General features: G+C 46.7%; 1 protein-coding gene across 4 annotated transcripts in view; it reads right to left on the bottom strand.

Annotated features, from left to right (window-relative positions):
* Positions 1–25,797, bottom strand: part of TFCP2L1 (transcription factor CP2 like 1) — a 63,572-nt gene that overhangs the window by 35,980 nt on the left and 1,795 nt on the right. For all 4 annotated transcript variants that reach the window (XM_082841345.1, XM_082841347.1, XM_082841346.1 and 1 more), the window contains one exon: positions 23,847–23,998. In XM_082841345.1, coding sequence (XP_082697471.1) covers positions 23,847–23,998 — 152 coding nt within the window. The remainder of the gene's footprint in view (positions 1–23,846; positions 23,999–25,797) is intronic.

Raw genomic sequence — 25,797 nt, 5'->3', positions numbered from 1 at the left:
CATAATTAAATAAAGTCATGGTCAACACTGTACAGCTATGCAGCTGCCAGCGTTCTACAGACCCGTACGATTACCATGGGGATCTCGTTAGCACCCGGGTTTGGAGCCCAGACTCCCCTCTGGGCCCACGACTTTGTGATGGGTAAATGACTCCAAAAATGTGGACAGTATTGGTGGTTAACGCAGCGGGCTGATGTAAGTTTGAAGACACACCCAGCACACAGTGGCGCACAGAAGGTCCCCTGCGACGAGGCTCCCCTGCGACGAGGCCATCAACAGCACAGCAGGGGAGCCCTACTGCTGGTGTGGACTTCCCACAGCCTTGACAGAGCCCTTACGGCCCTGGATTTCCTCCAGTGATCCTGTCCGGCACCCCACTAGCCCTGGAGCTGCAGAGGCCAGCAGAGTTCGGTGACCCCCTCCCACTTTAGGGCTCCAGCTTTAGCCTGTGGGGAGGGGTGTGGGCCCCTCAGCTGGGCTGAGGCTCGGTGGGGAGCCCGGGTCACCACCGGGAAGAGTGGCTTAGACTTTGTCCAAAGGGCCCTGACGCCACTCAAAGGGGGATGGAAGCTTCCCTCTTGCGCAACCGCCCACTGCCCCCCCCCCACCCCGTTGACCTTCCTGCTTCCACCCCACGCAGGGAGGGGCAGAATGGGGGAAGAGGGCAAGGAGCACATGGGAAAGGAAGAGAAGACTCTTTCAGGGAGGTTTTAAATAAAATACACAAGTGCAGCTCTCTATGTGGTACCCGGCACAGGCAGGGGCTCAGCAAACCGAGCTTCCCCCGCTCTTCCCTCGTGTAACCCACAATAACCAATGTCTTCCAGCCCAGGCATCAGCAAACTTTCTCCAAGAAGGGCCGGGCAGTAACTATTTTCAGCCATGTGGGCCATAAGACCTGTCACAACTCCTCAGCTTAGTCACTGTAATGAGGAAGCAGCCACAGACAGCATATGAATGAACGGGGACGGCTGGGCTCCAGTCAAACTTTTATGGACACTGAAAGTTGAATTTTCACATAATTTTCACTCCGCCTGTTCACCTCTTCCTCCCAACTTCTCTCAGCACTTTGCAACTTTGCCTCTCAGCTTTCTTGCCTGATGGCTAAGTCAGAGCTCTCAGAAGCCAGCTACCAGTTTACCTGAACTAGATTTGCACGCACGCACACACACACACCCATAGCCCCTTGGACAGTACTAACAAGTTTTAGGTTTTTAACTGATGGCTGCAGAATCTGACATTGAATTCTCTAAAGCAAATAACAGAGCTGGAACTAGTCAGCCAAACCAAGAAGAACATGCAAAGATGTTTGACCTCTTTAGTGGTCAAAGACAGGCCAAATGAAAATAACGCGGACTTCCCTGGTGGCGCAGTGGCTAAGAATCTGCCTGCCAATGCAGGGACACAGGTTCGAGCCCCGGTCCAGGAAGATCCCACATGCCGCAGAGCAACTAAGCCTGTGCGCCACAACTACTGAGCCCACGTGCCACAACTACTGAGCCTGCACTCTAGAGTCCGTGCTCCGCAACAAGAGAAGCCACCGCAATGAGAAGCCCACACACTGCAACAAAGAGTAGCCCCCGCTCGCCGCAACTAGAGAAAGCCCGCGCGCAGCAACAAAGACCCAATGCAGCCAAAAATAAATAAATAAAATAAATAAATTTATTTTAAAAAAAAAGAAAAGAATGCAATGGCAGTTTCGTTTAGCAGACTGGCCAACGTTTAACAGATTGCTAACATCCCTCAAGGACAAAATGTGGGGAAATGGGTTTTCACATGTCAGAGGTGGGAGAGGGGATGTCACAGCCTTTAGACAATATCCATCAATACTACAAACACATACAGCCTCTGACCCAACCATGCCATCTCCTGCACTCTAGTCCACAGAAGAGGGTGTGGAGAGAAGGGAACCCTCCTACACTGTTGGTGGGAATGTAAATTGGTATAGCCACTATGGAGAACAGTATGGAGGTTCCTTAAAAAACTAAAAATGGAACTACCATATGATACATCAATCCCACTCCTGGGCATGTATCCAGAGAAAACCATAATTCAAAAAGACACATGCGGGCTTCCCTGGTGGCACAGTGGTTGAGAGTCCGCCTGCCGATGCAGGGGACACGGGTTCGTGCCCCGGTCCGGGAAGATCCCACATGCCGCGGAGCGGCTGGGCCCGTGAGCCACGGCCGCTGAGCCTGCGCGTCCGGAGCCTGTGCTCCACCACGGGAGAGGCCACAACAGTGAGAGGCCCGCGTACCGCAAAAAAAAAAAAAAAAAAAGACACATGCACCGCAATGTTCATAGCAGCACTATTTACAATAGCCAGGACATGAAAGCAACCTAAATGTCCATCAACAGAGGGGTGGATACAGAAGATGTGGCACATATATACAATGGAATATTACTCAGCCATAAAAAGGAACGAAACTGTGCCATTTGCAGAGACGTGGATGGACCTAGAGACTGTCATACAGAGTGAAGTCAGAAAGAGAAAAACAAATATCACCTAGTAACGCTTATAGGTGGAATCTAGAAAAACGATACAGGTGAACTTGCAAAGCAAAAATAGAGACACAGACGTAAAGAACAAACGTATGAATACCTACCAAGGGAGGAAGAGGGGAGGGTGGGATGAACTGGGAGGCTGGGATTGACATATATACACTACTATGTATCAAATAGATAACTAATGAGAACACACTGTACAGCACAGGGAGCTCTACTCAATGTTCTGTGGTGACCTAAATGGGAAGGAAATCTAAAAAGGAGGGGATATATGTATATGTGTACATATATGTATACATATACAGCAGAAACTAACACAACATTGTAAAGCAACTAATTATTAATTAAAAAAAAATATTTCTCTGAGGCTATTCAATGCAGCAGTACTGTTATGGCTAAAAACAAAATGAACTAAATGGTCAAAAAAAAAAGAACAAAACAAAAAATATCACACAAACAAAAAACTGAACTATATGGTCAACAACTACATTAAGACCAAGCTGTGGAAGAGCACGCGGCTGTTACAGAGATTGAGGCCTGTCCCTTAACCAGATGACACAGCATCGTGTGCCCCCGGAGAGGCTGTAGCCAGGACACAAGGTCACGAACTATCCCTGCCTAAAGTACATCTAGTCATGAGGAAACATCAGGCAAACCCACATCTGGCCTGGATACTCTTCAAAATGTCAACCTCGTGAAAGACAGGGTGAGGATCCTCCAGACGAAAGGACAGCTAAGCACAGTGCATCGTTCTGGACTGGACCTGGAATCGGGGCAAAAAACTGCGGAAAAGGACGGTGTCAGAACCATTGGCCCAATTTAATAGGGCTGTGTGGTAGGTGAAGGTATTGTATTAAATTTCCTGAATTTGATCATGGAAATATGGTTATAGAAGAGAATGGCCTTGTTTTGAGGAAATACCTGCTAAAGTAGTTAGGATAAAGGAGTATGATGTCTACAACTCACTCTCAAATGATTCAGGGAGGAAACATATATATAAAATACAGAGATAAAGGAAATATGACAAAACATTAAATACTGATGAATCTAGTGAAGGGTGCAGAGAAGTTCATTATACTAACCTTTCGATTCTTCCACAGTTTGAAATTTAAAATCACTCTGAGGGGCTTCCCTGGTGGTGCAGTGGCTAAGAATCTGCCTGCCAATGCAGGGGACCTGGGTTCGAGCCCTGGTCCAGGAAGATCCCACATGCCGTGGAGCAACTAAGCCCATGTGCCACAACTACTGAGCCTGCGCCCTAGAGCCTGTGCTCCGCAACAAGAGAAGCCACCGCAATGAGAAGCCTGTGCACCGCAACGATGAGTAGCCCCTGCTCGCTGCAACTAGAGAAAGCCCTCGCGCAGCAATGAAGACCCAACGCAGCCAAAAATAAATAAAATAAATTTTTTAAAAAAATCACTTTGAAAAAGTTAAGAGTTAAAAAATAACTTTAAAATTAAGATTATATATGTAAAGGACCTACTGTAGAGCACAGGGAACGATGCTCACTATTTTGTAATAATCTATAAGGGAAAAGAATCTGAAGAAAAAAAAAAAAAATATATATATATATATATATATATACACACACACACAAGAATGTATATATATGTATTACTGAATCTCTGTCCTGTACACCTGAAACTAATATGATATTGTAAATCAACTATACTTCAATAAAAAAGATTATATATGTATAAAGTAAGCTACAAGGATATATTGTACACCGCAGGGAATATAGTCAATATTTTATAATAACTGTAGATGGAGTATAGCCTTTAAAAACTGTGAATCACTATACTGTACACCTGTAACTTATATAATATTGTACATCAACTACACTTAAAAAAAAACAGTGGAAACCAAAAAAAAAAAAATTAAGCAGATCTAGATCCACAATAGACAGAAAAAATCCAACACACACACACACACACACACACACACACACACACACACACACACACACGAGTGGGAAAAAAGCAAGTCACTGAATAATATGTACACAATGATTATACTTTTATTTTAAAATGTTACAGTACATATATCCCTATATTTGTGAGCCAAATACATGGAACTAATAATGCATAGAGAAGGACCCTTCCCTCTTAAATTATATACATCTTCAGCAGTAACTAGGAATATATTCCACGTGACTTTGAAAAAACGACACAAAGAAAAGAGGGAGTCGTGCCTCATACTGTCCCAAGCACATAACAGATGACCACGGTGACGACGGTTGGCATTTTTTAGTTCTAGCAGCAGGCTGGTACTCAAAAGCCAATCAGACAGGGGGGCAATTGGGGAAAGCAGTTCTTTGTCCCATAAACAGACCACCAGACACAGGCAGACGAGGTCAGACCCGCAGGTCTCTCTGGGCGGCCACCGGAGAACCTGCCTTCCAGGATCCCTGTGTCCATTTTGGGGGTAAGGACACCCTGGCTCAGGGAGTTGCTGATGTGCCCGAGGTGACACCGAAGTTAGTGGCGAAGACTCGGCGGCCTGTGGCCTGGCCCAGGACGGGCGGCGGGGAGGAGAGCGGGGTCAGGGCGGACACACTGGGGTAGAGTCAGACCCTCCCAAGTCCTGGGCAAGTTCTCGAACCTCTTTGTACATCACTCTCTACATGTGCAAAATGTTCTTGCGGTTTGTGGGGAGGAAATGAGATCATGCACCTGCAGCCTGGCAGGGAGGAAGGGCTCAACAAGTGCCCATCGCAACTACCACCTCCCACCAACAAGCGCAGAGCCTCCCCTGGGGCCCAGCCACTGTCCTGGGTGCCGCATGCCCTCCCCACTGCTCCAGCACTGAGCAGCCTGGCTGCCCAAGGCCATTCAAGGTCACCCAGTCCCAGGAAGCCCAGCTGGAACAAGCCCCCAGGCTACCTGACTCTCTTCCGGACTGTCTGGGGGAGGGGGTGCCCAGGGCAGACAGACACACCCCCGCCCTGCCAGCCACCTGCCCCGGGGGCCGTGCCCACCGGGTGCCCCTGCAGCGTAGCTCTGGCCAGCCAGTGGAACCAGCGCAGGGCCTCCTGCCCGGATCACCGCGTTCCCAAGAACAGGAGGCAACTGCCCGGGCCGGCCAAGATTTACAGGTTGTTTACTTTCCAACAGTTACTGCTTTGGGTAATTAATGTCACATAAAACATAATGGAAGCCATCGTTACCTCTCAGGGAACGGACGGCTGGACGCCAGCAGTCCCAAGATAATAGCAGACGGGGAAAACGCAAGGCCACAGTGTCTTCAGCAAGGGTAGTCTGTCTTGTCACTCGCGTACGTGGGGTCTCGGGCAAGTGTGTAACACAGAGCGCTCACACACAAGGCTTTGGTCCAAAGCCACACACCCAAGTCCTGATCCAGACGGCCCATCACCTGTGTGACCTTGAGCCTTAACCTCCTCGCGGCCACCTACAAAGGCCAGGAACTAGGCTCCGTGCCTGGTATACAGCGAGTCCCCAATAAACACTTAGAAGACAGTAAATATGTGTGTGCCTGTACCACAGCAGAAGAGTACATCGTATCCTGGAGACCCCTTCGAGAAGGGGTTGTTTCCGGGGCGGGGGCCCGGAGAACATAAGATGCTCAGCTTGTGGTAAGCATCTTGCAGTGCCATAAGTGGGGAAACGCTCAAAAAAAGGATGGAGGTGTGTCACAGCGTCGTAAGAGCCAATCTGAAGGATCTCCCAACAGCCACAACTGGAACAATTTCAGAAACAAAATAGATAACAATAGTGTTGAATTTCAACACAGAGAATAAAATAAATTTCCACTAGTCTATACTGATATAATAAATAGGTGAATAAATAAATTAGTGGTAGAGGAGAGAAAGTTCTTTCTTACAGTAGCATTTCAATTACTAGACGTAGCAAGAATTATCTCCTCCTCCCCAGAATGTTTATTAGTTACAAAGGGGAACATTGTAACTGTGCAGCAGAGAAGCCTGGCAGACACCCCTCAGTCATTAAGGTTAATGCCATCAGCAGTAAGACATATCGGTGTCATGATCCCCCAGTATGATGCCCTGGCAGGGGCATCACGTCACTTCAACCCCGAAAGGCAATAATCTCAACATCATCATCTAAAAACATCAGACAAACCCAGATTGAGGGACATGCTACAAAATAACCGGTAACCACTTCTTAAGCCTGAAGGTCATGGAAGAAGAAGAAAGTCTGGGAAATTATCACAGATTGGAGGAGATATAACAACAAAATGCCATGTGGGATCCTGGATTGGAACCCAGAACAGAAACAGGACAATCGTGGAGGAACAGATAAAATTCAAATGAAGACACAGAAGAGGTAACAGAATCATGCCCATGCAATTGCCTGGTTTCAATCACCGTACCGTGTTTATACAAGATGTTCACGTTATGAAAAGATGGGTAAAAGGTAAGCAGGAACTAGCAGTAGTACTAGTTCTAATTTAGACTAAGTCTCAATTAGTCTCTCCTTGTTCCCCAAAATGCAAAATGCTCCTATCCTCCAGCCCCACCCAGAACTGGGGAATGGTAGACCTGACTGGGACCCACGCTCGTACGCACTGCTGGCTGATTCCGAATCCGGGGTGTCTAGACCCCTAGACACTTGATTAGCAACTTCTAAAATTGTTTGATTTGCTCTCAGTACTAGGAATGATGATCTCTTTTCCCTGTTTCATTCTACGCTTGGTTGTTGCTGGTTCACAGGAAACTCACTACTTTCTACACGATGAACTTTTATCCAGCCACCCTGCTAAACTGAATCCTTAATCTATGAAAATGAATAACGTGAAACTGCAGATCGGCAACCCGTTACGACTTACACTTTGTTATAAAGCAGAAACTAACACACCATTGTAAAGCAATTATACCCCAATAAAGATGTTTGAAGAAATAAATAAATAAATAATAAAATGCAGCAATTACTTATGAAAAAAAACAAAACAAAACAAAATGGTAACTGCATTCGGTTCAACCTAATACCTTGTCCTTGCAGCTCGATACGCAAAAGGGCAGGAAAAAAATGGGCGATGGACATAAACTGCCGGTTTTTTAAAAAGTAAAAGGAATGCAAAGGGCTTGTCCCAGTTTCACTCATTTTTTCATGATGGAAAAGAAGGAAATGCAAATCAGAATCAGGAGCTTATTTTCTGTGCCTCTTAGAAAAGATTCAAAAGGCTGATAATATAGAGTCCAGGTAAGGATGTGGAGAAACAGGTACCCTCCTACACAGGTGGGAGGGGTGTACACAGGTAAGTTAGTAGCACAAAGGACAGCACAGGGTAGAAAAGCAAATCTCTAAGATAAGGTCAGAACTGTGACTCACTCGGGCATCTCCCTCCATGCTCAGCCCAGCAGGAACCATGTGCCGTGGCTAGGGCTGTTCACAGGCTCGCAGGCCCTTGATCTTGAAAGCGGGAGCCAGACCCTCCCGGTCGATCATATTCCAACCACCACTGTCTGGCCCCGGGCAGCCCCGTTTTCGGTCTCGGCCTCTGGTACGTGGAGGACACCCTGGGGCAGTCACTGTGGGGCAGACTGGGCTTGTCAGGGCAGCCCCAAGGCAGACGAAGCCTCCCCCTAGGCCACCCAGGAGAGTGGGCACCTGGGGACCATCTCAGGGAAGTGCTCCATCGTCAGGTTCTGTTTAGAGCGGAGAAAGGGCAAGGGCGGGGGGCGGTGGGGGGGCAGCCACACTGATGCAGCTCTCGGGTGAGCATCTGATCTACCCTCCTGGAACCAGGGGATGGGTGCAGCAGCCCCTCTGGGGGGGTGGGCTGAGGACCTGTGATCCAGGGGCGTCTGGCGGCTTCACCGTCTGCCCTCTGGCCATGGACACAGGGAAGCTGGTGGGCACAGAGAGCATAAGGCAGACAGACCCTCAGAGCATCCTCACAGCGCTGGAGCCTCTCTGGCTTCAGTTTGCTCCTGAGACCCAGAAGCAATCCTGCCTTGAGGTCACCTGCTCTGTTGAGGCCGGCAAATGGCTGAAGAGGCCTCCATCACCCCACCCTTTATTCCATCAAAACGATGGACGATAAAAAGCGCTAGATGTGGAGAAACTGGAACCCTCCTCTACTGCTGGTACAATGTAAACTCGTGCAGCTGCCTTGGAAAATAGCCTGGCAGGCCCTCATAAAGCTAAACGCACGGTAGCCATAGGACCCAGAAATGCCTCTCCTAAGTGCATACACGTGAGAAATAAAAACACAGGTCCACACAAAAACTTGCACCTGAAGATTCATAGCAGTACATTCATAATAGCCCAAAAGTGGAAACCACCCAAATGTCTATCCACTAAAGAGTAAATAAAATGAGGTACGTTCGCACAATGGAATATTATTCAGCAGCAGAAAGGAAGGAAGTTCTGATACATGCTACGTTGTGGATAGCCCTTGAAATCGTTATCCTAAGTAAAAGAAGTCAGTCCCACAAGACCACCCTTTGCATGAGACCGATTAAATTAAATGCGAGAATAGGCAAATTCATAGATGGAAAGCAGATTAGTGGTTGCCTAGGGCTTGGAGAGTGGGGGGACGGCAGGTGGAGAGGAAGAAAATGAAGACTGACTGCCACTAGGTGCAGCGTTTCTTTTAGGGGGACAAAAATGCTCTAACATTAGTTGTGGTGATGGTTTAACAAATTTCACTGACTAAACTAAAAAGCAATGAATTGTACACTTAAACAGGTATGGGAATGTATATGGTATGTGCATTGCATTCTAAGGCAACTTTAAAAAGAGAGAGACCAGGGCTTCCCTGGTGGCGCAGTGGTTGAGAGTCCGCCTGCCGATGCAGGGGACACGGGTTCGTGCCCCGGTCCGGGAGGATCCCACATGCCGCGGAGCGGCTGGGCCCGTGAGCCATGGCCGCTGAGCCTGCGCCTCCGGAGCCTGTGCTCCGCAACGGGAGAGACCACAACAGTGAGAGGCCCGCGTACCGCAAAAGAAACAGAAAAGAGAGAGACCAGATGGAAATCCCACTCTGTCACCTGAGGCAAGTCACACAGCCTCTCCGGGCCTCCATTTACCACCTATATGATACAGGGGGGTGGGATGCGGGGTGGACAGGCTAGATCAGAGCTTCTCAAAACGTTCATAAATCACCTGGTCACTTGCAGGAAAATGCAGGATCTGATTTAGGTGTCCTGCAGCAGACCCCAGATTCTGCATTTCTAACCAGCTTTCAGGTGACACTGGTCCATGGACATTTTCAGTAGCAGGACATCAGAGATGGCATCTTAGGCCCCCTCCAGCCCTAATACTTAGGAATCTCCTCCGGTCCACCTCTGTGAATTCCCAGAGCATGTATGGTCTCTCCTTCCCACTCAAGACAAATAGGGTCCCCTAACCATCCAATGGAAGTGACTGGGAACTGGTCACTGGATGGAGACCACGTGTTCTCCACATAAGGAAGGTCAAGAACCTCCCAAGTCTGCCTGAGCACAGAGCAACTGGCTGAGCACAAGGGAGTCCCCGACCTGCAGAGCGCAGAGCTATGAGTGGGGCAGGGCCCACCCTCTCCTCGCAAGGTCCGGGTCTCTCTTTCTGGAAGAGGTGGAGAACAGCAGTATACTCAAGGCAGTGGCTCTCAAACCCAAGAATACCTAAGCATCGATCACAGGTGTGCTTGGCGAAAACGGATCCCTGCCCCTCCCAGCTCTAACACGGAAGGAAGCACACACTCCGGGAGACTCTGATGCTGGCGGTCTGAGGCCCAAACACTGCCCCAGAGCCACCCTGGAGAGAAGATAGGATTGCTCTCTAAGAGACCGTCAGAAATGCACTCCACACGCTGATAAGTCAGGTCCACCCTCCAGACCTCTCTTTCCCCATCAGGAAAGGGGCAAAGGAGAAGGGGGCAAGGGAGGCCAGCTGTCCACCTCTGGCCTCCAACCAAGTCAACACCAATCCACCCAAACGATAGGTTTCCTTGCTGGAGGGCCTTGCAAGGAAGAGTATCCCATGGGGAACTGTGAGAGGGACACAGAGTCTGGAGAAGAATGAGGTAGGGACACCAGCTCTTAACTGACACAAAGAAGCATTTCCCCCTCTCCCTGTGGCCTCGACAGACTCCAGATCTGTCCAGTCCGGGGCTCACGCCTGCCCTGGGAACATTCCACCTTTCCTCTGGGCTTCTTCCTCTTCTTGGGAAAGGAAGGGGTTGGACAGATCACAGTACCTACTCGTGTACAGCAGTTCCTTTAAAACAAGACACAAAACCCCTTCCTCATTCAGAGCAGAGAATCTGTACACGTTTTTTTTAATTGAAGTATAGTTGATTTACAATGTTTTGTGAGTTTCTGCTGTACAGCAAAGTGATTCAGTTATACATATATCTATTCTTTTTTTTTTTCTCTTTTTTTTTTTGCTGTACGCAGGCCTCTCACTGTTGTGGCCTCTCCCGTTGCGAAGCACAGGCTCCGGACGCACAGGCTCAGCGGCCATGGCTCACGGGCCGAGCCGCTCCGCGGCATGTGGGATCTTCCCGGACCGGGGCACGAACCCGTGTCCCCTGCATCGGCAGGCGGACTCTCAACCACTGTGCCACCAGGGAAGCCCTTATATATCTATTCTTTTTCAGATTCTTTTCCATTATGGTTTATTACAAAATACTGAATATAGTTCCCTGTGCTAGACAGTAGGTCCCTAGTGTTTACGTATTTTATATATAGTAGTTTGTATCTGCTAATCTCAAACTGCTAATTTATCCCTCTCCTCCCCTCCTTTCCGCTTTGGTAACCATATGTTTGTTTTAGACACATTCTTCTAAGTAGTGATTCTAACCATAGTTCAGTGGTCCCTGAAACCTAACTCAGGAGCTGATTTACACAGAGCAAAGTGGGCCCATCTACTCCTGACCTTCCTTCCTGCCCCCTTCCCTCCAGTCAGCCAAATTTGGTGGCAGAAGGGAAATAACATTTTTTGAGACCCACTTATAGACCTGGCACTTAAATTATCTTCCCAATGGATAAACAACAAGGTCCTCCTGTATAACACAGAGAACTATATTCAATAGCCTATGATAAACCATAATGGAAAAGAATATTTAAAAAAAGAATGTATATATTAATATAACTGAATCACTTTGTTGTACAGCAGTAATTAACACAACATTGCAAATCAACTGCATTTCAATAAAAAAAGTTTTTTTAATTATCTTCCCACAATGCCATACAAAGTATAACCCTTCCTACCTGTGCAGTGACCAGAGTGAAATCAATTAAACCTGATACCACCTCCCCCAAACTGATGGTCTGTCCTGGTGGCCAGGCCCATGTTTGGTTTAGGAGTACGACACTCAAGGCTCCAGGCAGGCAGTTGTAGCCCCCAAGCCACTGACCAGGGGCAGAGCTGCTCTGATCAGAAGTGTTCCTATGAAGTTGTCCAAATTATGGGCACCAAGCGCAAGTGCATTTGATTTTCCCCTGGAAATTTTGGTGTGCGCTGCTTTGACTATTTTTACAGTAAAAAGCCAAGGTACTTTGGTGGGGGGTGGGGGGTGACAGGAATCAAACTAGCCAAAAGCGCTTTTGAAGAGTGTGTCATCAGTTAGCAGATTACACTCGTTCCAGAAGCCCTCAAGTCCACTGCAGCAGGGGAAAGTCCTTGGACATTACAAACTGTTTCTGAATGCTTGGAAGCACTTAATAAAGATGCGACTAGGTCCCCCTTTGCACCTTGACTGAGAATAGAAAGCAGGTCCCCCAAAATTTCATTCCATGGAGTGATGATGGCTCGTCTGGAAGGCCAGACACAGTCACTGGCAGAGGTATCAAAATCCTTCCAGTCCCGGGACTCCCCTTAAAAGTGGTTAAGACTCCATGCTCCCAATGCAGGGGGCCCGGTTTCGATCCCTGGTCAGGGAACTAGATCTCACATGCATGCCGCAACTAAGAGTTCACATGCCGCAACTAAGGAGCATGCCTGCTGCAACTAAGACCCAGTGCAACCAAATAAATATTTTTTAAGAAGTCCTTCCAGTCCCAAGTGACTGGGGCCCAAAACGTCATAAAGATGTCTCGGAAGAATGTAGAACGTATTCTAAAGGGACGGAAAGGATGGGAGAGAGGAAAAAACACAGAAAGAGCTGGAAAACTTCACAGAAAGGGAACGGGGGGGCAATGATACAGCAAGTCAACTAAAACCTCTGAAGATGATAACCTCACCTGCTCTCTTGAGCGATTACATGAATGATGGCAAGTTGGCATCAGCCAAAAGAGTGAGTCAGAAAACGCAGACCGGGCTTCCCTGGTGGCGCAGTGGTTGAGAGTCCGCCTGCCGATGCGGGGGACGCAGGTTTGTGCCCCGGTCCGGGAAGATCCCACATGCCGCGGAGCGGCTGGGCCCGTGAACCATGGCCGCTGAGGCTGTGCGTCCAGAGCCTGTGCTCCGTGACGGAAGGGGCCACAGCAATGAGAGGCCTGCGTACTGCAAAAAAAAAAAAAAAAAAAAAAAAAAAAATCTAAAAGAAATAAAATAAAATAAAGAAAGAAAACGCAGACCAAGGTCATCAGTCACAGGTCATTCTGAAGAGACTCAGTGATGCTATTAACTTAAATATTTCCTTAAAGAATCTTGAGAGGGGTTTCCCTGGTGGCGCAGTGGTTGAGAATCCGCCTGCCAATGCAGGGGACACAGGTTCGATCCCTGGTCCGGGAAGATCCCACATGCCGCGGAGCAACTAAGCCCATGTGCCACAACTACTGAGCCTGCGCCCTAGGGCCCGTGAGTCACAACTACTGAGCCCGTGTGCAGCAACTACTGAAGCCTGCATGCCTGGAACCCATGCTCCACAACAAGAGAAGCCACCACAATGAGAAGCCCGCGCACCGCAACGAAGAGTAGCCCCCGCTCACTGCAACCAGAGAGAAAGCCCGTGAACAGCAACGAAGACCCAACGAAGCCAAAAATTAATTAATTAATTAATTTAAAAAAAGAATATATGTATATATATGTACAGCTGAATCACTTTGCTGTACAGCAAAAATTAACACAACATTGTAAATCAACTATACTTCAATTAGGGGAAAAAAAAGGAAAGAGAGTTTCTTGATGGTTGTATAGCCTGAGAGAAAGCTCAATCTGAAGGGGGGAAAACACTCACAAGTAAAAATGGCTGACTTAGAATGAGAAATCCAGGGAATTCCCTGGCGGTCCAGGGTTAGGACTCTGCGCTCTCACTGCCAAGGGCGTGGGTTCAACCCCTGGTCGGGGAACTAAGATCCCACAAGCTGTGCGACAAGGCCAAAAGAAATTTTTAAAACAGAATAGGAAATCCAGCTTTTCCCAAGTGGCCCCTTTGTGCCTGTAACTCAACCTGCAGCCCAATGCAGTGCCCAAGAAGGTCCAGTAATTTTAAATGAACCATGGGTTTCTGATGCTTTGACATCTGGAGCCCTGTGAACCCTGGGTAGGGTGCCCCTCCCAGGGCTGGCCAATTCTTAGGGATAGTAAATGACTAGCCTAGAGTATGCTTTTCATATGCAAACGAACCTAGAGTCCATACTCCAGTCCATCCCCTGCTCTGTCAGGTTTTCACAGAACGTCACACTCCACCAGTCCCCTGCCCTAATCACTCCAGAGCTGGGTGGGTACCAGACACCTAGGGACAGCCTTTCTGCCCCAGAGCCAATTCTAAACCTGCTTTCTCTGCCTCACCCATTCCTTCCCCTAGAGACCACCAGAAAGGGTCTCGCCCAGATTCTCCCCTCATTCCCTCTGCCTCCTGACTGACCCTGGTGCCTCTCCCTAAGGCCCTCCACGTGGGAACCATGAGTAACAAACTGTCTTTCTCATGGTAATGTCTCCTTATCTTTTGGCCTCACAATGCCGGAAAAATAATAAAACCTCCATTGAAAACAGATCGGGACATCCCTGCGTCATCAGGTCCCCAGGGGAGCAAAAGGAAAAGCACAATGATTCAGGGTAATGTGGAGGCTGGATTCAGCCAACCTCTGAACACATACCAGCACGGCAGGACAGCTGATGTGTCTCCTCTTTAAATTAACCCCGATGGAGGTCAACTCTATTTAATGTGTTGCTTCATTGATGCTGCATTTGTTCTCATACTATAATTTCTCATATAGTGTTTCTGGAGGTCTATGAAGAAATGTTGCCTGCCATCAGTAAACAAAGGATGTTGCAGCCTCAGCCGCTGCAGTCACCCCCCAATGATGCACCCCGAGGAGACTCAGGGTGAGAAAGTATAGGATACTGACCCTAGGTAGCTAAGGTGCATACCAAAGGAATGATTTCAATCAGCCCAGACTCTTGCATCTTCCCATACATAGAAAAGCGTGAAATTCCTTACCTTGAGCTGTCTGGTTTTCTTTAATTTTTAACATAATTCTTTTTTTTTTTTTTTTTCTGCACCACACAGCTTGCAGGATCTCCGTTCCCTGACTAGGGATGGAACCTAGGGCCCTGGCAGTGAGAGCACCGAGTCCTAACCATTGGACCACCAGGGAATCCCCTTACATAATTCTTAAGAATATGTCATTCCTAGTTCATTGGACCCCGTGGAATTAGATTGTCTAAGTATTCTATCTTAATTTAATTAAATAGTCCACCATTGCTTAAAGCATAACTGACATGTGACACGACCAGGAGACCTTTGAAACATTAAAAATCATTTCTCTATGCTGAGCTGTGATAAGAAATCTGTACAAGGAAGCTCCTATTTATTTCAATAAATGTTGGTCTTGAAAACAAAGAAATAGGGACTTCCCTGGTGGCACAGTGGTTAAGAATCCGCCTGGTAATGCAGGGGACACGGGTTCGAGCCTTGGTCCGGGAAGATCCCATATGCCGTGGAGCAACTAAGCTCCTGTGCCACGACTACTGAGCCTGCGCTCTAGAGCCCATGAGCCACAACTACTGAGCCCTCGTGCCACAACTACTGAAGCCCGCACGCCTAGAGCCCGTGCTCCGCAACAAGAGAAGCCACCACAATGAGAAGCCCACGCACTGCAATGAAGAGTAACCCCCGTGCGCCGCAACTAGAGAAAGCCCGTGAGCAGCAACGAAGACCCAACGCAGCCAAAAATAAAATTAATTAATTAATTTAAAAATATATATGTTAAAAAAAAGAAAAACATTATTTTAAAAAAAAACAAAGAAATAATAAAACCAAATCAATAACCAAAACCCTAGCTCACTTCTTAGTGTTTTTATTAGCTGATGAATTCATAAATGAATTATGAGGAGTTGACATCTGGGAAAACATTTGTTCCTTAATTTCTGGGTTTTTTATTTAAGCTTTGTTGTGTGGTTTATAAAATCCTTTGCTGAGGAAACATTTCCAAATTTTATGGAGCCAAAATAAAGTATCCCGGCACAGCAAAAACAAACAACAATAACCAATACCTCAGTTAATTCTCAAGACAACACCTGAAGTTGTTCTGTATTTTACAGAAAACACAGTTGACAGGTTCGGTAACTTGGGAAAGAACAGAGAGCCAGGAATTGAAACATGAGTGTATCCAGCTCCAAAATTCCTGGCTTTCAATCTGCCACCAAGTTTCTAAGAACGGATAATTAACAGCATTATCCTAATTGGTGTTACCAACAAAGAGAAAGTTTGTTTTGCTTTGTTTTGTTTTGTTAATTTAATAGCACATGCTGGATATCCTTCATGGATACACATAAGGATCTACTTCATGCTTTTTATGGCTGCATATTCTACCAAATGAAAGTTCCCTGTTCAATAAGTTATTCTGGGGCAATATGATGGTTGGATTCCCACCTCATTCCTTCCATACGAAAATAAGTGCCAAAGTATGAAAGACCCAGGTTTGGGAGTGGGGGAGGAGGACATTTCTAAAAAACAAGTGAATAAAAAAAATTTTTTTTAATTTTTTGAAAAAAGGAATTCCCTGGAGGTCCAGTAGTCAGGACTCGGTGCTCTCACTGCTGGGACTGGGGTTCAATCCCTGGTCAGGGAACTAAGATCCTGCAAGCCACACAGTGTGGCCAAAAATTTTTTTTAATTAAAAAAAAATTTTTTTTTAAATTTAAAAAATACCACAGGTGAATACTATTAAGATCTTAAAGTGCAGAAGGCCATTCCCAAGTGGGATGTGAAACATTAAAATCCAATAAGCCTGATCACATAAAAATGTATTAAAACTTTTATTATGTAAAATAAAGAACAAGCAAACAAATGAAAGAAAAATGAATAAAATATATGAAAGCGTGGGAAAATATTTCTAACACATTATCCCACATATGCAAAGAGCCCTTACAAATAAATTAAAAAGGATGAAAACTCCCACTTGAAAAATGGGTAGATCAGATGAAAGGCAAAAAAGCATAGAAACAATCAAATCAAATATGAAAAAATATTCAGCGTCATTGAGGAAGTGAGGAAAGTATTGAGGAATACCTTATATTTTCCCCACTAATTACCAAAGGTTAAAAAGTGTTGGCAAAAGGATAGAAAAATAGACATTCTCCATTCATTCAAAGAAGTTCTGTGAGCCAGGCACTGTATTAGGACTAGCAGTGAACAAGATACCCAGGTCTCTGCCCTCTGGGAGTTTATGTTCCAGGTGTGCAGGGATGGAAGAGCAATGGTGAATAAGGAGGAAATAAACAATTACTCAGATAGTTATTGTTCGTAAAACGACAAATTGGTGCAACTCCATTGACTCTATTGCATGGCAATACGGCAGATGCTATCAAAATGTTGTGCCGGCCATTCTATTTCTAGATATTTATGCTACAGATATTCTCACTCCTGTTTAAGCACAAAGATATGTGTACATGGATGATCACTGGAGTGCTGGGTGTAATTATGAAAAAAAGGGAAACAAGCCTAATGTTCCTCAAGAGAACAAATTACACAACACCCATACAAGGGATCACAATGTAACCAGTAAAGATCAGCTTTTCTGTTTGTTTGTTTTTAATGTACCCACATGGAAAGACTTTGAGGATACACTGTTTGGGGGCAGGGGGAACAAAGTTGCTAAAACAGTACACATAATATTATCTCATTTCTCTTACAGAGACACACATTCCTATAAGTGCGTATGTGTGTGCACCTATATAATTAGACATACATTTAATGTATGACTAAGAAAAATTTGGGAAGTGGGATTATGGGAAGCTTTTTAGAGTACAAATTTCTGTACTGTTTGGCTGTTCTGTTTAACAAGAAGTATGGGCTACTTTTGCACTCAAACAATAAGGGAGAAAGCATTTAAAAAAAAAAAAAAGTAATGTATGTAAGGGTCATTTGGTTTCCTCAGTTTATATTCCCAAACTTCAGGCTAAAAATTAATCTGGAAAGAAAACTTCAGCTAAGGAGGAAGGATAACAAACAAAGTAACTAATCTTTTGCCTCATTCCTTAAATTCAAAGTCACTGATATAATTGGGGAGAGGGGAAACTATGTGGCGTACCATTTGCCAGACGTTTGTTCTTCACTTAATTTTCGAGGCAACGCACAAAATGCTACCCGGCTCAATTCCACAGGTGAGGAGCCCGAGGATTTGAGAGGTTAAGTGATCCCCCTAGAGCAGAAGCTGCCTCAGTTCTAGGATCTGGGAAAACAAGACTTCCCGCTGGGAGTTCTTATCTCCTGACCATTCCCTCAGGTCACGGTGGGCGGAGGCATGGGGAGCGGGGGTGGAGTAGGAGAAACTGTAGGGTTTTGGGTGTTGTTCAAGGAAGCATTTTCTCCCGGCTCCATTTCGGCTCCTTCCTGGCCTTCTTCCCTGCAAGGCTCCTACGCGGCCCCTCAGAGCTGCACCAGGCGTTCCAGGCGGCAGGCATGGAACCCTGGAAGTGCTAGCCTAGAATCCTGCCTGTAGGGAGCCCTAGGAAAAGGGTGCCTGCCCCTCCCAGAATTCCCTTTACGGTCACATCAATGCCCAACCACTCCCCCGAAGCGTGCCAGATTTCACCCCTCTCGGCCTGTAAAATGAGAATAATACATTTTAGGGGAATTACTCAAAAGAGAATACCAGGGACTTCCCTGGTGGTCCAGTGGTTAAGACTCTGTGCTCCCAATGCATGGGGGCCGGTTTCGATCCCTGGTCAGGGAGCTAGATCCCGTGTGCCGCAACTAGAGATCCCTCACACTGCAACTAAGACCCTGTGCAGCCTAAAGAAAGAAAGAAAGAAAGAATACCATAAAGTGCTTTGGGAATTCTAAAGGCTAGGGTCCTCACCTTGCAATTAGAGTAATCCCTAACACAACAACTCACATCTTGTAGGGGTCCAGCGCTTTCTGTGATCACAATTTTTTTTTTTTTTTTTTTTTTTTTGCAGTACACGGGCCTCTCACTGTTGTGGCATCTCCCGCTGCAGAGCACAGGCTCCAGACGCGCAGGCTCAGCGGCCATGGCTCACGGGCCCAGCTGCTCCGCGGCATGTGGGATCTTCCTGGACCGGGGCACAAACCCGTATCCCCTGCATCGGCAGGTGGACTCTCAACCACTGCGCCACCAGGGAAGCCCCTGTGATCACTATTTTAAAGACAGTATTTTAACATCCTGCCTAGGAATGTCTCCTGCAGGTTACGTCTATTATCTGGTTGTACAGTGAATGAAGAACTAACAGAAAAGGTCAGCAGGCCTTCCTACCTTTAACCTATTCCAAAGCTACCACCTTTCAGTTCTAAGAGGTACAATTCTTAGTTCTAGAACCAACCCTGTGTTAATCTTTCAATTAGGAAAAGAAAGGATTAAAGTAGCAAAAAATAAAATAAAATAAAATACATCAAGGTCCCAATTTCATGGCCATGTTAACTTCCTAATAGGACTAGGGGAAACATGTATCCACTTTACTATTAATAATAGCTAATATGTGAGTTCATATAAAGTGCCACACACTGTTTTCAGTGCTCTTCCTGCATTAACTTATTTTAGCTACATAGTAGCACGTACTTCGTAGGGATTCTATTTCCTTCCTTTTACACACGAGGGGTTGGAAGCACTGGGAGGTTGTTTAAAGGACGTACCCAGGGAGGGCTGCCCAATAGCTCAGCCTCAGCAAGGCAGCGGGAGATCTTGGCTATCTGGTCTACCTCTCCAGCCATCTACATTCATACTCCTCCTCATGTTCCAAACCCCAGTCATACTGAATTGCTTAGGATCCTTCATAAACAGTGTGCTTTAACTGCACCCACACCCTACCCGTTCTTGCCTTTGCACGTGGCTTTTCTCTCTCTCCCTGAACCATCCTCTCTTTCCAATGGACGGGAAGTTTTATTCCATGAATGAATGAACATAAGACTGTTGGAAAAATCCATCACTATATTTAAGATCGAAGAGTTGCTTTGGTAGGAAATTCCAAAGTTTTCTCCATAACAAGCCATTCTTGCAAAGCTGTTCTTATCTCAAAGCCAGAATTGCCTACACAGATTGCCTGGGGTCCTCTTTCTTCTGATCTCCCTGACTCTCCCACCACCTTACCTACTTCATCCCTTGCCTCCGGCTCCAGCCTTCAGGAAACATGTCTCCACAGTGACCTTCGGCCACTGACAAAGAGATTGGCCTGGGAGTTTGAAGACCTCCATTCAACAGCTGTCTACCCCTTCACCTTAGGACTCCATTTCAGGGGAAGAGCACGTACTTTGGTTCTCAAACCATTTTCACTGTATCCAAAACTAGCCGTTGGGCTTGGTGATAAGACACCCACAAGGAACACACCTTATCCAAGCCATGATGTGAGGGCACTGGTCTGACACTGCACTGAAAAATGAGCATCCCATGGTTTAAATGACTTTTTCATTTACAGATCCAGCATCCCTTCCATGTCTTTGGAGAACCTTAAACACATCATTACAAGAAAGAAGACATGGGATGGCCTCAGCGAAATAGTGCCCTAAACATCATAGAGCCAACGCAATAAACATTAAACACTTAATAGCAAACTTTTTAATTAAACAGAAAGGTTTTGACTGTTGACTGATATGTCGAAGCTCCTTTTCTTTTAAACTGATGCTTATTTGTCATATGACACAGGCATAGAAGCTACTTTAAATAAGGTACATTGAAAAAGATAGCAAGTACAGCATTACTGATAATAGCAACAAAAAAAAAAAGAGGGGAAGAGAGAGAAAAGTGAAATGGAAATAAAATAAATCATGCTTATTTTTAAATTTTCTGAATATTTACAGAGCATCTACTATCAAGGCACCAAGCTTAACACTTGGGATATAATGTTAAAAACACAGACATGGCTCTGCCCTCACAGAGCTTCCATTCTATTATGGGAGACAGACACTCAAGTAATTACATTGTATATTTCATCCCAGCAGTTAAGACAATAATCAGTCTTAAATAATAAAAGAAAATAGTGAAATATTACACAGACATTTTAAATGATGTCTAAGAGGTTTTATAATAGAAAATATTACAAGAATAGTTTAATAAAAGTAAGAAACAACTTTATAAAGTATATGATCTCATAAATATTTTTTTAAAAAGTACAGAAGGAAGATTCAATGGTTGTAAAATCCATCTGTAAGAATAGGTGACTGAGAAAGGTTAAGAAGAATGATAAAAGGAACTTCTACTCCCAAAAAGGGAAACATACTTCCAAGCTACAATTAGTTCAGCTAGAAATGGGGCAACAATCAGGTGTACAGGACAAACACCCACACATCTGTTTCTGGACCCATAGTTTAGACTATGGCTTTTTAAATGTTTCGAAAGTGGCATTTAAACCAGTGAGAATAAGAGGTAAACTAGGCATTAACTAGTAGGTCAACTATTTAGAAAAGTAAGTAAACTTAGACTTTTACATCACATCACGAACTCCAAATGTAACATATGAAAGTATAAATCCCACTGGTAAAGCTGGGAGAAAAAAAGAAATACATATATTTTATATAGTAATAATCCAAAATCATCATTAAATGACTAATTATCGTTTCCAAAAGAATCCCAAGCACATTGCAATGTTAAAATTTAGAAACCATTACATGAACTTTAGGAAACCACTAAGCTGATTTTGGGGTGGGCAGGCATTCTAAACATAAAAGGAAAATCATTTTAGAAAACTGAAAGACTTGACAATAGATGTTGAAAGTCAATTTCTATCCATGACATACATCTCACACCATAAATATAGTTATCACAAAATAAATATGATTAAATGGTCGGGGAAAAAATTGTTTCCAATATATGGCAGCTAAAAGGTTAATATTCTTCATTTAGGGTATGCTCTTACAATCCGTGAGACGGAACCATCCCAATAAGAAATGTGCAAAGAACATGAATTTAACTGATGGAGAAATTTAAAGGACCAATAAATATATTTTAAATATTCAACCACGTTAGTAATGAGGTTACATTTAAATGCTAGTTTAAGATTAAGCCCTGTGGGGACTTCCCTGGTGGCGCAGTGGTTAAGAATCCGCCTGCCAATGCAGGGGACACAGATTCAATCCCTGGTCTGGGAAGATCCCAGATGCTGCAGAGCAACTAAGCCCGTGCGCCACAACCACTGAGCCTGTGCTCTAGAGCTTACGAGCCACAACTACTGAGCCCACGCGCCTAGAGCCCGCGCATTGCAACAAGAGAAGCCACCGCAGTGAGACACCCGCGCACCGCAACGAAGAGTAGCCCCCGCTCGCCGCAGCCCGCGTGCAGCAATGAAGACCCACTGTAGCCAAAAATAAAATTAAATAAAATAAATAAATTTATTTTAGGAACATATTAAAAAAAAAAAAGAAAGACCTAAAGCAAATACACTAAATTAACACAGGGGCAACTCTTTCTGCCTCTTTTATCTCCTCTATATTAGCAAAGGATAACCCTTTTAAAAAGACCTAGTGTGTTGACTGCCAAACGTTGTTGAAAGTTGACTGAAAGAAAGGAGGGATGGGGTGGAGAGAAGGTAGGTAGGTGGGGCAGTCAAAGGCCTTAGAGATGGGGGAGGGGGGAGGCGGGCGAGCTGGGCCAGCAGCTGGGCCTCTGACCCCGGGACGGGCCAGGAACAAGAACCACCCCTGACCTCAGCTCTCTGTAAACCTCACCCAGTTTCTTCATGCTGCACTTAGGCAAGAGAGCAGAGGCCCAGAGGGGAAAACCACTGCTCCAAGATATACAGGTTGGTAGCGTTTGACCTTCTGTGAAAGAGAAAGGAAAATGGCCAAAGCCATTCCGCAAACAAGCACAGACACACAGAGGCATTCTTCCACACGGCCAGCTCACCTGCCGTCAGCGGTCACCAGCCTCAGCAAATGGAACACAGATCTCAGGGCCTGAGCCAGGCACCCGAGAGCCGACTGAGCTCGGCTTGGCGACCAGCTGAGGCCCCAGAGCCCCCCACAGGGATAAGCATGCCCTTGCCCTGGCCACGTCCACAGGCCGACGCCGAGCCACCTGCTGACTCTGAGCTGGTCCCCGGCCTAGATGCTGGCCAGCTGAGCTGTCAGAGGTAAGCCTGATGGTCAGGCTGGACTTCCGCCCCCGGCTGGCTCCCCAGGTCGGGAAGCCAGAGTTCTGCAGAAAGGAGGCCGCCCATGGAAGATAAACTGCAACCACACGGTCATCCCCTGCCCTTCCAGAAAGTGCTGCACCCCCCTGCCCCTCGGCTCTGCTCACTTTAAACACAGGGGCAACTAATCCGCTGCATGCCAGGGCGTCTGAGGCGACCCAGAGGGGAAGGGCAATAAACACAGGCACACAGCATACAGAAACCACAAAAACACCATCGGTTAGGCCACTGGTCCACGGGTCCTGATAAAGGACATCAGAAATGGAACAGGCACTTCACACGCCTTCATCCTCTCAAACCTCACAAAATGACGCTTCTCATTTCACACGTGAACACACTGAGGCTCAGAGGAAAAGTCAAAGAGCTGGGAAGCACTGGGGCTGGAAAGCAAAGTCAAACGCCCGTGCCATCTCTCCCAGGCCACGCTTGTCCCCATCGCCACAAAGGGCTCCTGCCTGGCACGTGTGGAATCCGGCCCCTGGGCTGCGTTAGGATGGGCCTTCCCATCACTGCCGGGTGCAGCTCCAGAAAGGGCAGCTGACCTTGTATACCAAAGGTGCTCAATCTACGTCCGGGAAAGGACACCGGGTGTGGCCCCAGCAAGTAGTAATTATACGTATGGTTGCCAATCACTGAGCATCATCTGCTCCCTGGAGGGCCCATACGAGGAATGTGAACCTTCACTCATTTGGCCTGAGTGAAACATAGCTGATGTGTCCATTTCTCAGATGAAAACACTGAGGCTCAGAAGTCTCGCAGCTAGGACACCAGCGCTCCTTTCCCGAACCCCAACTCTCCCACCCTGACAAGGTAACAGGCCCCAATGGCTCATTCAGGTCAACTCCCCACTCCTGGGCGGTCTCCCCAGGCCCCAGGCTCCACCCCGGCCCGGTGCTCCAGGACTACCTTGGTTGAGGTAGGTCAAAGTCTCTTCGTGCAGCTTCACAGCTGGGGACGTGGCGGCACACAGCACATACTGCAGGGGTGGCAGGCGGGCCTCGTTCTCGGGGGACAGCTGGGGTTCCTCCTGCTTGAAGATGGGCAGGGCGAGGACGTCGCTGCAACACAGGAGGGAGGGGTCAGGAGCAGGGTCCCCGGAGTCCATTCGCAAAGACAGGGCCCTGGTGTCAAGGGCAACGCAGCCCAGCATGGTGCAGCAGGCGGGTTCAGCCTACCACACCGCGTGTCACAGATACTCTAAGATGCTTTCCAGTGAGGGAGACCAATCCTGGATGATTCTACTTTCACGCCAAGACCTTCGAGAGATTGATTCAGATGCCGCCTGGTCGCCATCCACAAGAGTCTGGCTTTTAGAATAAGAGCCCGAACACAATTTTTAATCTTTTTAAATAAACTGTCCCAGTTATTGGCCACTTCTCAGACCAAGACGATTTCCTGTCCTCCGGACTCTGGAAACCATGCAAATGGAGAAACTGCTTCACCCACCCAAACTGAGACAACCCTCCACCCTTCTAAAAAAAAAGGGACAGCTGGCCCATAAGCCCTATTTTAAGGGTCATACTAATATCTCCTAAACGCAAAACAAGAAGGACCTTGGTTTCTGTTCAGTTTTCTTACCCAAATGGAAAATACTGAGATGCTCAAAGATTCTTTTCCTCCACCTCTAAACAAAAATCCCCATCAGATCCAAAAAATCACATCAGCCTAGGACTGGATAACTTGTTTCTGGATGTATTTCTTAAGTGCCTTCCCAAGGAAAATAGAAATCCTTGAGAACATGAAGGACCTGAAAGCAGGAGAGACTTGGTTACGCTCTCTGGATTATGAACAGATTATGGCACGGACACCCATGCCAAAAAAGTGCCCGTGCTCTTATCTTAATAACCCTCTACCCTCGGAGCATCCTGGGTTCTGAATCACTGACCCCACTTCACTATATAAACAGCAGAGTCACTGGTATAATCTGCTCCTCAGACAGCACCACCAACGAGTAGCTCTAAAACACAGACCCGGCACACACCCCAACATGTCGCAACAACTCTCAGAAGGAAAAGTCTGGCTTGGGGCTCACATGGAAAACCTCCCCTGTGGGGGGCCACCCCTGCCACCATCCATGGCCCTGGCTCTCCCACCCCACACCTTCCTTTGCCCGGACTGGGGCACACTCCCAGCCCAAGAGGTTATCCAGGAACAGGGGAGAAGCAGGCAGGCGTGCTCCCCGGGCGATTGCATAATTTTGTGTTTGCCCAGACCACGTTAAGTTAATAATCCATGGGCTGGTGCCTTTAAATTTAAAAAAAGGGAGGGATGCAGGGGAGGAGGGTGGGTAAGAGCCATCACTCAACAGTAACTTGTTTCAAGCCTGGCATCCTTATTTGCTGAGCAATAAAGTCACCAGGACATGAAACAGAAGGAGGGAAGAAGGGAGTACAGGCCGCTACCTGGGAAGGTGAGACAACTTGCAGAGGTGCCGCTCAGTGAGGAGAGGACCAAAAAGAAAATGCACAAACTAAACAAAAGGACAAGACCTTCGCTCTGGAGCCAGGGGGACCAGAGGCATATTCACTGACCCTCACCTTGGCGTTCACCGAGGTCAACCTCTCCAAGGGTGAACACCCCAGCTTCCAAGAAGTGAAATTAAAATAGAGTGTGGGGACCTCCCTGGCTGTCCAGTGGTTAGGACTCCACGCTTCCACTGCAGGGGGCGAGGGTTCAATCCCTGGTCGGGGAACTAAGATCCCGCATAATGCTAGGCATGGCCAAAAAAAAAAAAAAGAGTGTGGACCAACATGCTTTTTAATCCATGCTCCCCAAACGACCTTTCACCCCAACTCGCACCCCACCTCACCCCGCTGAATGCAATACCAAACTCCTAAAAGGTACTCCCCAAAATCCC

Source organism: Leucopleurus acutus (assembly GCF_964270905.1).
Source record: "Leucopleurus acutus genome assembly, chromosome: 6".
Taxonomy (NCBI): domain Eukaryota; kingdom Metazoa; phylum Chordata; class Mammalia; order Artiodactyla; family Delphinidae; genus Leucopleurus; species Leucopleurus acutus.
The sequence above is the reverse complement of the archived record's forward strand: the minus strand, read 5'-3'. Positions and strand labels throughout refer to the sequence as shown.